General features: G+C 48.9%; 5 protein-coding genes across 5 annotated transcripts, besides 15 other annotated features; all 5 read left to right on the top strand.

Annotated features, from left to right (window-relative positions):
- Positions 1-12,620: a sequence feature (heterozygous, non-Esmeraldo-like haplotype).
- Positions 480-508: a sequence feature (AT_rich).
- Positions 687-719: a microsatellite.
- Positions 828-849: a microsatellite.
- On the top strand, positions 1,695-2,660 carry Tc00.1047053503559.109 (electron-transfer-flavoprotein, alpha polypeptide, putative; the record flags this gene model as incomplete). Its single annotated transcript, XM_806932.1, has 1 exon — positions 1,695-2,660. The coding sequence occupies one exon, from the start codon at positions 1,695-1,697 to the stop codon at positions 2,658-2,660; it is 966 nt and encodes a 321-aa protein (XP_812025.1).
- Positions 2,897-2,920: a microsatellite.
- Positions 3,350-3,373: a microsatellite.
- On the top strand, positions 3,502-5,676 carry Tc00.1047053503559.100 (long-chain-fatty-acid-CoA ligase protein, putative; the record flags this gene model as incomplete). The annotated part of the gene is made up of 1 exon (XM_806931.1): positions 3,502-5,676. One exon carries the CDS (start codon positions 3,502-3,504, stop codon positions 5,674-5,676), a length of 2,175 nt encoding a protein of 724 aa, XP_812024.1.
- Positions 5,929-5,954: a microsatellite.
- Positions 6,024-6,066: a sequence feature (A-rich).
- Tc00.1047053503559.90 (hypothetical protein, conserved) lies at positions 6,304-7,431 on the top strand (the record flags this gene model as incomplete). Its single annotated transcript, XM_806930.1, has 1 exon — positions 6,304-7,431. One exon carries the CDS (start codon positions 6,304-6,306, stop codon positions 7,429-7,431), a length of 1,128 nt encoding a protein of 375 aa, XP_812023.1.
- Positions 7,485-7,555: a microsatellite.
- Positions 7,865-7,897: a microsatellite.
- Positions 8,029-10,179, top strand: Tc00.1047053503559.80 (uncharacterized protein; the record flags this gene model as incomplete). Its single annotated transcript, XM_806929.1, has 1 exon — positions 8,029-10,179. One exon carries the CDS (start codon positions 8,029-8,031, stop codon positions 10,177-10,179), a length of 2,151 nt encoding a protein of 716 aa, XP_812022.1.
- Positions 11,115-11,143: a microsatellite.
- Tc00.1047053503559.70 (cystinosin, putative) lies at positions 11,197-12,348 on the top strand (the record flags this gene model as incomplete). The annotated part of the gene is made up of 1 exon (XM_806928.1): positions 11,197-12,348. One exon carries the CDS (start codon positions 11,197-11,199, stop codon positions 12,346-12,348), a length of 1,152 nt encoding a protein of 383 aa, XP_812021.1.
- Positions 12,602-12,658: a microsatellite.
- Positions 12,621-13,077: a sequence feature (areas merged during assembly that could not be assigned to a particular haplotype. This can correspond to areas where the two haplotypes were merged or to regions with more than two copies in the genome that were merged during assembly.).
- Positions 13,078-13,983: part of a sequence feature (haploid, Esmeraldo-like haplotype) that runs on past the window's edge.
- Positions 13,523-13,983: part of a mobile genetic element that runs on past the window's edge.

Genomic DNA, 13,983 nt, shown 5'->3' with positions numbered 1-13,983 from the left:
GAAACGCCCTTACTTCTTCTGAATGAACCTGTGAATAGATACGTACATGCACGTGTACATATAGACTTATATTTTCTTGACTTCTTACACCACATTATAGAAATTTACGGAGTGAAGCGGCCTTTGTAGAAAAAATGGCGCCTTTCTTTACTTCTTTTTCTTTTTTTTTTGTGTGTGTATTCGCTTTTATTTCCCTCTACCCCTCTTCTCGTGTGTGGGTGTGTGCGAGTTCTTTTTGTGTTCTTCTTGCTGCTTCCATTACATGTTTGTTACGATCTCTTCCATTTCCACCGCGGTTCTTTTTTTGTTTTCGTTTTTTTGTTTTTTTGCATGCGCATGTATGAACTTCTCCATGTTTTGTAGTTCTTTTTGGATTTGTTGCTGCTTATGCGGCATTCCTCTTTTTTTTTCCCCCGATCCCACCATTATCCTCTCTCTTTTTTCTCTCTTTCTTCTCCAACTCTTCCTGATTCTCTATCTTTTATTTTATTTTTTTTTTGTTTTTATTGAGATGTAAATTTGCTTTGCGACATGTATCAAGAAAAAGAGGGCGGTGGAAAGTTACACGTGTGTCTTTCCCGAAATTGTTTTTCTCGGGTGGGAATGGCCCGCTCCTTCTGCGTGCCACTACGAATGGCCGTATTGTGTTGATGGGTGGAACCTCCTCCTGGGGTTTTCCCTTGACATTTCTTTTTCTTTATTTTTTTTTTTTTTATTTTGCTCGGCAGACCAAAGAAGGAGGGGAGGGGAACAACTACGTGTTGGTGCCGGCAGAAGTGCGCGTTGACCCATCGGGAGTTTACTGGGGAGATGCTTCACTGAACCCCTGTTGTTGTTGTTGTTGTTGTTTTAACGTCGTGCGCAAGTTCCCTCTTCGCCTGGACGAGCAAAGGTCGCAGGTGCGGCAACGGCGACTCCCCGTCTTTCACCTTGCGAACAACAAGAAGATGGGAGGCTTGTATGATGTCGGTGCTCATCCCTTGCGGGTCTTTCGTTCCACGATGAAGTCCGTGCTCCGTCGGAATGGGTGACTTAAAAGTTTTATTGAAACAAGTGGAGAGAAGGCGTTTCCAGTGCTGATGTGCGCTGAAGAAATTTGCCCCGCTGTTTAAAGCATGCCTCTACTCTGTGGAATGGGCTGCATGTGACCGTGCACGTCGTTCACCGCCATGGGATGAGGTGCTGCAGCGGAAACACTTTGAAGGCGTTTACAGAGCTTTCAAAATGTGAAATTGGTTGTGATGCCATCGAGTGCGTTGAATGAGTGGCAGTCGGTTGGAAATGAATAGAGTAGTGAAGAAAAAACATTGAAGGACATCCGGGTGGAATCCCCATTTCTCTTTCTTTTTGTATTTGTTGTTCCCATGCCTACCGGGCAGCAGGAGATGATGTAATTTCATCAACGTTCTCGTAAGCGCGGGGATGGAGGAGACGCAGCGGCGGATGGCGCCTTTTCTCCGTCTGCTTGATGAAGTCTTGACCGAGCATGTGCCCGTGTACTGCTGTTGGCGGTCGCGAATGAGTCTCACCTCACCTTTTTCTTTTTTTTTCTTGTTGTTGTTTCTGTTTTTTCTCCCTTTGTTCTGCAGGGTGCAGCCCGTCACGTAAAACGCGTTGCATTCATTTACACAAGATCCCCACGAAGCAGCAAATTTAAAACCACACCTAAAAAATTGGAGAAGAAAAAAAGAGGGATGCTGCGCCGTACTCTCTCTGCCATGGCCGGCAAGGTGCTCGTCGTTGCTGAGATGCACAATGGTAAGGTGTCTCCTGCCACACTCGCCGCCGTGACGGCGGGAATGAAGGTTGGCCCTGTCACCGCACTTGTCGCCGGAAAGGACGCCACGAAGACAGCGGCGGTTGTCGCCAAAGTGAAGGGAGTTGAGAACGTGCTTGCCGCAAAGGGTGACCAATACGAGAAGGGTCTGCCCGAGGAGTACGCCCCCCTCATTGCATCTGTGGTGAAGGATGGGTACACACATGTCTTTGCAGGCACATCCGCGTTTGGAAAAAATGTGATCCCTCGTGCTGCAGCAAAAGCAGATGCGATGCCGATCTCAGACGTGACAGAAGTGAAGGATGACTCCACTTTTGTTCGCCTCATGTATGCCGGCAACGTTGTCAGTACGGTACGGTCTTTGGACCCGGTGAAGTATGCCACCATCCGCGGCACCAGTTTCGAGCGCGCACCGCTGGATGGCGGTAGTGCCCAAACGAAGGAAGTGGAGGCCACGAAAGTGGAGGGAAAATCCAAGTGGATTGAAGACACCGTCGCCTCGAGTGAAAAGCCAGATCTGCAAACGGCTGCCAATGTCATTGTAGGTGGCCGAGGTCTGAAAAACGCCGAGAACTTCAAAATTCTCAATGAACTCGCGGAGCCGTTGAAGGCGGCGGTGGGTGCGACTCGAGCCGTTGTAGATGCCGGCTACTGTCCGAACGAGATGCAGATTGGCCAGACGGGCAAGACGGTGGCGCCGAACTTCTACCTTGGCTGTGGCGTCTCCGGGGCCATTCAGCACGTGGCTGGGATGAAGGACGCGAAGGTGATTGCCGTCATCAACAATGATGCTGACGCGCCCTTTTTTCAGGTGGCAGACTACGGTCTTGTAGAAGACCTGTTCGTTGCTGTGCCGAAACTCACATCTCTGGTAAAGAAGTGAAAAGAAAAATAAGAAGTGCACATGGAAGAAGAAAGAAAGAACTGCTGTTGAGGGAAGTTGATGGTATGAGGAGAAGGAACGGGACTTACTTTGGGAAGTGAGGAGAGTACATGTGCAATGGATTCCCTCATCCATAGGCCTATCTAGTGATGTACAATCAACGAGGGAGAGGGACACGCTTGGAAAACAAAAAAATGAAAAAACAAGTCAAGGAGAAAGAAATGTATGAGATATACATATTATATTATATTGTATTATATGTGCTTTCTCTCCATTGGCATAAGGATTATTTACGATGGATTGCTCGGTTGAGTGGGGGAGAGGAAGGAAGGGCAGGAAGAGGAAGGAAAGACTGGAAGAGAAAAATATGAGAAGTAGTGAATGGTACGCACGCGCCTTGATTTTTTATTTTTTGGTGTTTGTTTTATGTATTGTTTCTTTTTTTTGCAGCCGAGGGGTTTTTGCGAGACGGAGCGGCGGGTTGTTGAGGTGTGGGAGACCCCGCACACCCACACAAACAAACAAGAAGGAAAAAAAAAAAGGGTGAGTGGCTGCCCCGTCGCAACCGCGACGGTTTGATGTGTTTTCTCTTTTGGGTTGTGTGACTGGCTTGTACGGCGGTGCGGGTCGTTATTTCTGTCCATGCACTTTTTTTCTACCGACCCGCCTCTCTTCCCTCTCTCCTCCTTTTTGTTTGTTTGTTTGTTTGTTTGCTCCCCCGCCCGAGCGACGGAAGAATGCAGGGGGCAACACAAAAGGGCTTTTGTGTTTAGAGAAAGAAACGGGAAAAGAAAAAAAAATCAAAGAGGTAAAATAAAAAAGCGGGGGGGTGGGGAGCGCAATGTTTCGTTCTCTTCGATGTCAGCTTGACAAAGTCCCTTTTGCCACTCTCTTTGGCTACAATTCGATTTTACAGAGCGTCTTTTCGGCGCCTGTGAAGAAGGAGGCGATAGTGGTGGAGATTCCGGGGAGAAAGACCGAACGCTACACGTACGGGCAGCTGCAAAAGGATGTGCTCTCTATGTCAAACGTCATCACCCAACGAAGAGAGGCGTTGATGGTGGCATATGGAGAGCCTTCGCTCAGTTGGGTGCAGCGACCCCGGCCGAGTAACGTGCGAAGTGTCTTTTCAGATGTCAAAGGCGAGGTGCTGAGCTGTGATTTCATGAAAGATGATGGAAGGTACAACATTGCCATCATTGGTGACACGGGGTACACCTTCGTGGTTTCACTCCTGGCGGCATGGTCGCTGAATCAAATGGCTGTTCCGATTTCCGCTTCGCAGAATTATGCGACGGAGTTGTCATACATTTTGGGGCACAGTAGGTGCCGAGCCGTGATGAGCGACACGGCAATGATGAAGGAAAAATTTCCGAGAGAATACGATCCGTGTATAGTACGCAGCTTCAGTAGTCTGCGGAATCCCGTGGCGAATTTCCCCTGGTTTTCACGGAGTACATACGATGTAGAAACATTGTTTGATGCACAGACATTACTCGCGGAAATACAGGAAAAGCGGGATGTTTCCGAGGCCTCAACCAGAGTGATTCTACCGGAGCATTTGCTCCCAGAGGAAGAGCGGAATCCAATCAAGGATGCAAAAGACGTTATGGACAGAATAGCACACGAGCAAGCGGTCTCGGAAGAGCATCGTGAGGCATGGCGTCAGAAAATGATACGAGAACAGTTTAAAGCGCATTGTATTGTCAGTGACGCCGAAGATGGAACAGGTCTCTTTTACGATACAGATCATCTTGATTCGCTTAATGTCGTCCATCGTCATTGGGTAGAGGAGTGCTCTTTTCGACCAAGCAAACGTGATGACTGTGTGATGATTTACACTTCAGGCACTACGGCGAAACCCAAAGGTGCTGTTCATACCCATGCGAGTCTTCGAAATATGGTGAGAGTACTGTGTTCCAAATGGGAATGGTCGTCAGAGGACACCATTCTTCACATGTTGCCGATGTATCATATCCATGGGCTTGTTAATGTTCTTCTTTGTTGCTTAGCATCCAATGCGCGTTGTATTTTGACCAAATTTGATGATCCAATTCGTATTGCGCATCGAATGGAGCGGGGAGACATTACATTGGTGATGGGCGTCCCCACAATTTACACCAAGTTGGTTGCTGCGGTCAATCAAAAGATGTCACCCATTGAAAAGGCGGGATTCAAAAATGCCGTTTCCCAAAGGGTGCGGCTCATGGTGTCTGGTAGTGCAGCTCTCCCGGTGCCGATCCTAGATGGGTTCCGTGAGATCAGTGGGCACACACTGCTAGAGCGGTATGGTATGACGGAGATTGGAATGGCTCTGAGCCAACCGCTTCGTCCCTTACACAAGCGCATCCCTGGTACAGTGGGCTCACCGCTGCCGACAGTGCGCGTCTTTGTGCATAGCAAATCTCCCCCCGCAAGGGAAGAGGATGAAAACGCAGGAGAGGGAAGAAACACGAAGAATTATGACGAGATTGGCCAACTCGCTATCAACTCCAAATCCTTGTTTGACCGCTACTGGGGAAATCCCGTGGCGACGAAAAAGGAACTCGTTGTGAGCCAAGAGGGTCGTCGCTACTTCAACACAGACGACACCGTCGGTGTACGAAAGCCCCGGGGTGAAAAAGAGGATGCCGTCTTCACCATTCTTGGTCGCTCTGGCACCGACATTATAAAGTGCCGCGGCTTTAAACTCTCCGCGTTGGAAATCGAGGCCGCGTTGCTCTCCCGCAAGGACCTTTTCTTCGAGATTGCTGTCGTAGGCTGCAAGGACGAGACATTGGGGGAGGAGGTGGTTGCGGTTATTGCAGCCCAGCGAGCGGCGCTGAAGGCTTGGGGGATTCCAACCAATTTTAACCGCTTTGAATCACCCGAGCTCAATGAGGAGCTGAAAGGAGTCGCACGTGGTGTTCTCGCGAGCTACAAGTGCCCGGGCCGATTCATCATTCTGCCGGAGATCCCGCGGAACCCCACAGGAAAGGTGAACAAGAAGGACCTCAAGAAGAAACTCTCGCTGTAGTATTCTCAAAGGGACGGCGCAGTGCATCCCAGGGGGAGGAGTGAGCTGCCTGCCGAAAAGGGGAAAGCGATCGCATGCGTGGCGCATTAAAGGCTAAATTTAAGTGAAATTTAAGCACGCATATGAATTGGAGGGGAGGATAAAAAAAAAGAAAATAAGAATAAGACACGCGGGAATGCAAAGTTCCCGTTTGGTGTAGTGAATATTTGCATGGACTTGAAAGGCGAGTGGAGCTTCTTTTTAAAAATGGCGAAGGGAAGAAAAGAAAAGAAAAGAAAGGTTCTGAAAAGTGTGGGAAGGAAAATGAATGGATGCGGCGCATGAACCCGTTCCCGCTAAACATCTCCTTTTCTTCATTTCTTTCTCTCTTTTTATTTTTTTTTTATTTTTGTCACCCGTACCCTAAAAGTTGGGAGGGGAAATTACAGAGTGAAGGGCACCGCCTGCCAAAAGTGATTGAAGGAAGGAAGGAACACAACATAAAAGGGAAGGAGCAAAAACAACAACAACCGAAGGAGAATAAATAAAAAAAAAGAGAGAGAAAGATAGGATAGGATAGAAGGGAGAGACACGATCCCCCCACCCACCCTTCTCTGCTTTGACGCACCCACGGAAGCCGTGCGGCGGATGAGCGAAGTTTGCAGCGATCACGAGATGGCTCTTCCGCCACCGAAGGAAATGGTGGAGAGTGTCTTATATGCCGTTGACCAGATGCGGCACCAACAGAACGCCTGGAATGAAGTGATGCATCGTTTTTTTGCCACCGAGGCTCGGCAGCAGGAGGAGAGCGATCGCCTGACGAGGCAGGTTCAGGATGCGGAGGCCACTTCACTGGGCGATGCATCTTTTGCCGACTGGGTTGCACGCCGCGCCGAGATGGACCTTGGAGAAGATATGATTAAAAGGTGGTATCACATCAATGGTTTACTGGCGAAAACCCCCTTCGTGGCTATTGTGCCCTGCCCACGGTGTCTTTCAACGTCGGGGAGGGTAGAGTTGGCGAGTGCCTTTGACGCGCTCGAGCTTGAACGCTCTTTCATTCAGACAGTCCCGTTACATCTCCCGCTGTCAAAGATTGCACCTACATTTATACCCTCATCCTTTCACCTTCCCCGGACCAGAAATGTCTCGAAATCAAGTCTTGGCAACCTGCAGTATGTTGGTGTGCCTTGCACGTACGGGAAAGATGTCTTGAACCTTCTTTCTGAGTCTTCATTGCTTGCCGCAGCCATTGATCGCACACCATGTCTTTTATTGAATGACTATATTCCTCGTGCCGCATTGTGTATTCATTCTGTTACAGTAGGCGGTATATGTGTGGCAGCAGAGGTGGCTTGTGATGTCCGCTTCGCCACCAAAATAGGCCTCGATCTTCCCATACACGAGCGAGAAAAGAATGGGAAAGACATTGATGTGTTGTCACGGGCATTGAAGAAGTTTCTGGAAGATGAAATTGCCTCTTTTCTTGCAAACCGCTCTTTTCGTGCGTTTCTTCTTGTTGAATCCGTTTCTGGACGCGAGAGGGATCTTTGGTCAGATCAGCACCCCCTCTTGGAGACTGAATTGCGTTTTCGACTGTTGAATATCGATACGCTGGATGGGTGTGAGTTTGAATGCTTTACTCAACAGAATATCCTTGACATTGTTCAGCGTATGACGCAATGCCATGATGAGAACGGTCGCTTTTACCCCGTCTTACGGTTCCTCGAGCCTCCTGTCACGAGTCACGGGTCTGAGAACACAGGCCCAAAGTAATGGATGGAAACGTGTTTATTTATTAAGCAATAGAGATTTTTTTTTCTTCATGGATATATCTATATCTGTATCTATCTATCTATCTATCTATATATATATATATATATATATATATGTATATATAATCTTAGGTGATCTTATTGTTTTACTTATGTAGTCAAATGTTATACTTTTCTCATGTAAATTCAAATGGTTCCAACGAGATCTGCACAGAGCGTTTGGCTAGATGTATTAATTTTATTGTCTTTACCCCTTTTTGTTGTAGTTGTTTTTGTACGGCCATTGCTTTGAACTTGTTTTTGTTTTTTTATTTTCCTTTGCGTAATTGTTTGACTGCCTCCCCACGGCCCTCTATTTCGCTTGCCACAATGTGTTTTGTTTGACTTTGTCTTTTGTTTTTCCCTTTCTTTCCCGTTTGTCCCGATCCATTCGGTTTTTTTTTCTTTTTTTTTTTATTTCTTTTCTTCTGGAAGGTTGAAGGAGTGTAATCATCACCCCGTCCTCTGTTCTTGTTTTTTTTTTTTCTGTCTCTCTCTCTGTGTGTGTTTATTGCTCACGTCACTTGTGTTGGGGATAAAAGCACGGGCGTTTACCCGCATGGGGGCCCCGCCGGAACCCGCCACGGTTGACGGGCGCAGCCCTCTGATTACGCCCGACACACTCCATGAAATTGTGGCGGAGTATCTGCAATCCGCTGGCATGCGGGAGGTGGCTGCGGATATGAGGCGCCATGTCGAATCGACACGGGCCTCCACCGACGACGCAACGACTATTAGACAGCCAGCCCGCGAGGACAGAACTGGATCCCAGCCATCTTCTGTGGGGCCATCCGCTGGGGCGTTGGAGTGGTGCCTCTGCTCGTACGCTGCCACCAGGTTGGTCGTGCGCCAGCTGTTGTCGGATGGCGCATCGAAGCTCACCTCACAATTTAAGTCGATGGGCCTTCCCGCACCCGACGAGACGTTTATACGGTATGCGTTGGACTCGAACGACAAACACATGTGGTCCGTGCAGGACGACGTGGACGCATTATACGTCGCGGGGGTGGGGTGGGACGGCCACGGGATGCCCATGTTCGGTACGTTGCATCAAATCATAGAAGCACTGACGCACGTCAGCGTGTTGCCTCTTTCAACGCCCTCGGAGGAGAAGTTGTTGGCACAGGAAGAATTTACACACGCGTTCCTACGGCAGCACCGCTACTTCACGTCGTCCCACACAGTACTCGCCAAACTCATGGAAAGATTTACGGTGCCATTATCAGTGAAGCTCGGGTTTGAAAACTTTGAAGCGCACGGCATTTGTGTTCATGCGCCAGGAACTTCTCTTTCCGCTTTCTTATCCGTATCGCGTATAACACGCACCCACAGAGGTGAAGAAAAATTCGTAAAGGGAGGAGTGAACAGTTTCTCTCCCAGTGCCTCACTTTGGTTATTTGTTTGCCGAAGTATACAGATGCGCGTCATGTCTGTGTTAACGCTCTGGCTTCGCGAATACCCACAACACTTTGATGATGCAATGCATCACAGTATTCATCTTTTTTTGGATGACTGCTCCTCCATTTCTCAGCCGTGGAGTGATTGCCCCTCGCAGCTTCATGCAATGATGGAATTTGTACGGGACAGCATTTCAGCAGCCGCGGAGAAAAAAAGAACCGGCACCCTCGCCACACGGCAGCATCGTTTAACTGATGGGCCACCAACTTTAGCGTCTTCCTCACCGAGTCGCACAGTGGCGGCGGAGGAAAATTTATTCACGAGAAGACAGGCGTATCCGACATGTATTTTTTCGCTGCGTGCCTTGACCGACGTTGGGTCCTCCACGGAATTTCGCACGGATTCTTGGGTCGATAAATTGCAGGAAGTCGTGAATCTCTGTCTCGCCCTGTCGGTGGAGCAGTACGCTTCAGGCCTCATGTCCCTTCATTTGCACCTGTTCACATCGCTCCAGGTTGAAGAGGTACTGAAGGTGCTGCACCGCTCTTCCGCCGCCTATTTGAGCTCCAGTTCCTTCCATCTCGCCCCCGTGGGTGCTTTTCTTGCTTCGTCAACAGATCTTTCCGCATGGACGGTCTCTGTTCTCCTGCACGCAGCGGCCCTTGATGGACATCAAATGAGAGACGCAGGGCATGTATCATCAGCAGCCGAAATTTTTTTGAAGATTTACAAACATTTTGTTGAGCTTGTTGTCGCTCTTGTGCGCTTGAACGATCTGCACGGAGCCGTTGCAGTGCATCGGGGCCTGCACCACCCGATCGTGCAACGGGTACTCACGCAGCCACGAGTTGTTGCGTTAATTCCCGCAAGTACGTCCCAAAACGTCACGCGCCTTCATGAGATTTTGGGGATTTGTAGCGAGAAGGATGTGGCAAAAGGAAAATCGCTGGAAAATTACATGCGAGGCATTTTGGACGTCGACGCCCATCCGCTAATCCCACCGCTCCAACACTACTTGGGGAAACTGACGCGGCTGAAGGATGAGATGCCATCCTTCTTGACTCTCCGCACGGATGAACTTTACCCATCCACAGATCCGGGTAAAAAGACACGGGAAATTGTTCTTCTCCACTGGAGAAAGTACATCATCCTCGACCGAATGGTGAGTCAACTCAAAGTTTGGCACTCGGGAGCCCGGCCCACAGCAATCGATAGGGCGTTTGAAAATCAATTTGTGGAGCAAAAGAGAAAAATTATATGGAACCACTGGCAGTTGGCTGAAATGGCGAACGAACTTCTCTCTGCCATTTAGCCCAAACAAAAACAAAAACAACAAGAACAATCTTCAGCAAAGAAATTTAAAAAAAAAAAGATGTTGATGGTTTCGCCTGGTCTTTGCCTTTATTGCGGCTCCTGTTTTTTTTTTCCCTTTTATCTCACGGGACATGCGCTGCCAGAATTGCTCTTCTGATGTTAGTGTAATTAAAGAAGTGGGTCTGTTTGTTTTTCTTGTCGCACAACCACCCCATCAAACCTCAAAAAACGGGTGAAGCAATCACGCCCCTGCCTTTTGTACCTCTTCGCGATGGGTCTGATTCTCCGTAATGGATGCATCTTGTTTTTGTTATATTGTTTTCATAAGTGATGTAGGGTGAACGATGGCTCTTGCCGCATCGCCAGAAGGATAATTGTGTGTGGTGTCGCAGGGCCGTTGAGGTGTCCCTGCTGACTGGAGGAAGCGGAGTTGCTGGGAGCGCGCTTCTCATTTTTGGTCTTTTCTCCTGCTGTTTTTTTTTTTTGCTGGTGTTTTGGTCGTCCACTTTATCAATTTTTGCTCCGGTATTTTCTTTGGGTTTGGCGTGCCTTTGGGCCGTGTGGATTGGGGCTGCCCGAACCCCTTGGAGATGGAAGGGCGATGGATCCGGCTTTTTGTAGTTGTTGTTGTTGTGGGTATTGGCGGCGCGGGTGGAACACAAATAATTTTGGGAGCATTGTGGCAGGAGGGGGAAATGTGCGTCTTTGCGGTTTGCGCTGGGGTGTCTGCGTGTGACTATCTGCACCCACAGTGGAAATATTTGGCCAATGTTGGTATGCGTTGTGGGCCAATGCTGCCGCGATGTGTATAACGGAATGAGAGAAGAAACCATCTGGGCGCACTCCTGTATTTCATCTGTTGTCAACGCCCTTCACTGCACGCGGCATAAAGAGATTTTACTATCATTTTTTCTTTTTTACGCATGCTCTTTTTTGTTTTTTTTGTTGTTGTTGTTGTTGTTTTCCTTTTTAGATTACGCAAAGAAGCAATAAAACATTTGCTCTATTTACAAAAATGAAACCAGACACAATGGCGAATTATCGCACAGAACCCACGTGTGAAATGACGAGTGTGACGGTGGACTTTTCTCATAATGATTCGCATCGTGACGAGAAGTGCGATCACTCTTTGGAGAGGAATAAGCACAGCGATGAGGAACCACATGAGAATGACGATGTGAATGCGGAGCACAAGTTGCTTGCAGATCCGTCAGGGATCAAACTGGGGAAATACATTATTCCGCCTCGCGTGGTGGCACCAATCTGCGCGCTTCTTATTGTTGCGGGTGGGGTGCTTTTTGCCTTTACGACCCCAATGAAAAACAATGACCCGAAGCCGTGGAATCGCATCTCGGCGTTGATTGGCTGGATTTACTTCTTGGCGTGGGGGGTTTCCTTCTTGCCACAGTTGTACTTCAACATGCGCCGGCGGAGTGTTGTGGGACAGAGCTTTGAATTTGTTTACCTGAACATTTTCGGATTCTTGTGTTACTCCGTTTATACGCTGTGTTTCTACGCCAATAACAACGTGAATAATATGTACAAGGATCGCCACAATGGGTCGAGTAACAATGTGGCTCTGAATGATGTTGTTTTTGCGGTGTATGCATTGGCATGCTGCCTTTTGAATGGCTTGCAGATTATCTTCTTTGATCGTGGCGGCCAGAAGATGAGCATCCTTGCGACTGGACTCATCGTCCTTATATTTTTTGTCATTGTGCTGTGGACCTGCCTCATTGCTGGGGGCGTGAAGCGTGACGTCTTCTTCAATTATCTCGACCTTCTGTACGGCCTGAGTTTGGTCAAACTGGGCATCAGTATTGTGAAGTACGTGCCGCAGGTATACCTAAACTACAAACGGAAATGCACGATTGGGTGGAACATCTGGAACATTTTGCTCGACTTCACAGGCGGTATACTAAGCATCTTACAGGAGGTGATTGACAGCTGGGTGACGAGCGACTGGGATGGCATGACAGGCAACCCCGTAAAATTTGCTCTCGGTTCCGTAAGCATATTGTACGACCTTGTCTTCTTTGTACAGCACTTTTTGCTTTACAATGAGAACAATAAGCGGCTTGCCTTGCCGGATCATGTCCACACGCGCGAGGTTGGAGCGTCAGAGAAAAGAGAAGAGCAAAAAAACGAAAACGAAAAAATGATTTAACAGGTGCATTGGCGGTTGGCAGTGAGACTACACCGAGTCTTCTGAGTGTCTGCCACCGGCTGGCTGCCAGGTGCAATTTGGCTTGGTCGCAAATATCCAGTCAATGCCCGAGGTGGCAACTGTAAATATGAAAACGAGAAATAAATGGAAAAAAGGGGTGCGGCAGAAAGGGCTGGGTATGGTGTGGTTAGGGAAGGGCTTATTAATGTGGGAACGATGGAGTTGTTTTTTTCCGTTATTTTACTACGAACTTTTTTTTTTCGTTGTTTTTTGTTGTTGTTGTTGTTTTTTTTTTTTTGTTTTGTTTTGTGATTTTATTTGGTTGTCTCATTCGTGTACTTCACCCCCTCCTCCTTTTTTTTTCTTTTTTTTTTGGAACGGGGGAAAGTTCCCCCAATGTGTGCACAAATTTTTACTTTTATGGTTTATTGGGGCAACCGCGGTGAGGAAAGCACAGCCAACACTACTCGTGGTCGAGGCTTTCAAGAACAGTTTTTGGAAAACACAATCGTCAATTACCGCTGAAAAAAAAAAAAAAGAAAGAATTTATTCCTTCTTTGCGGTATATTTATCTGATGCCGTTGCTTTATCTTTTTTCTGATTGATTGTTTTTCCGGAAATACACTGCCCATGTGCACTGTGCACGTGTGCTTTTGACCTTTTCTCTGCGCATGTGTCTGGGACTTTGACCCCCATCATCTTATTCTTCTTGTGTAGTCTCTTCTCGATTTCATTTTCTTCTTTCTTTTGACGCCTTTACTGCCCGTTTTGGGACAAGCATCGCAATGAAGAAAGCGTGCTGCTTTGCGCCGCACGGCTGTGGGGAAAGCGGGGCGGCATGCAGCCAACACTCCCAGACAGCACACGCGAAAGCCGCCTCACAGGAAGTGCCACGAGAATCCCGGTGGACGCGCGACTGGGACAGGAACGCCAAGAGTCGCGCAAAAACGGGCAATGCCCGCTGTGCGCTGAGGGAAAATGGGCGAATCTGTGCGTCATTGAAGCTCGCTCTGCGGGCAATTCCCGCGACCTTTCGTCACTGGCAGCGCATGGTGCCACCACTTCACGGCGCCGTGGCCCAGCACCCCGTATTGCCAGGAAAGACAAGACCCAGCAATTTCTTCCTAATGGAGTTGTCGCTGGCGCAGCGCTGACAGCATCAACCAGCGCCCGGCCAGCCGCGAATTACTGGAGCACAGTACAGCACCATGGGGTATGAAGAGGCACGCGTTGCTGTGCCGTCGACAGCGTCACCCGCACCGTGCTGCTGCCGAGTGGAGATTTGGAAGAGAATCCCTGTTCCTGTCTGCGAGCGTTGCGGTGGAACGCCGCCGGCCTCACTCTGGCGAAACGTCTGGCGCTGAGCACGAAGTTGCGTGGCGAGAACGTGCTGTTTTGTGTGATGCGTGAGACGGAGAAGTCCCCCACCCTGAAGCCACCGCCTTCTGGCCTGGCGGGGTCCAGCACCACAGGAATGCTCGCAACTGTCGTGGCGGCGGTGTGTCCATTCTCGTCCGTGAGGGGCAACAGGCGGTGGCAGGACCGGCCCCTGTCGCCCGCATCGAGCCGGCGCAAGCGACCAACAGACCAGCGGCGGGAAGTAACATGATGGCGTCATCAGCATGTCTTCCTCCC

Source organism: Trypanosoma cruzi, genomic scaffold, assembly GCF_000209065.1.
Source record: "Trypanosoma cruzi strain CL Brener 1047053516707 genomic scaffold, whole genome shotgun sequence".
NCBI classification, from domain to species: domain Eukaryota; phylum Euglenozoa; class Kinetoplastea; order Trypanosomatida; family Trypanosomatidae; genus Trypanosoma; species Trypanosoma cruzi.
Note: the sequence above shows the minus strand (reverse complement) of the source record. Positions and strands in the feature narration are given on the sequence as shown.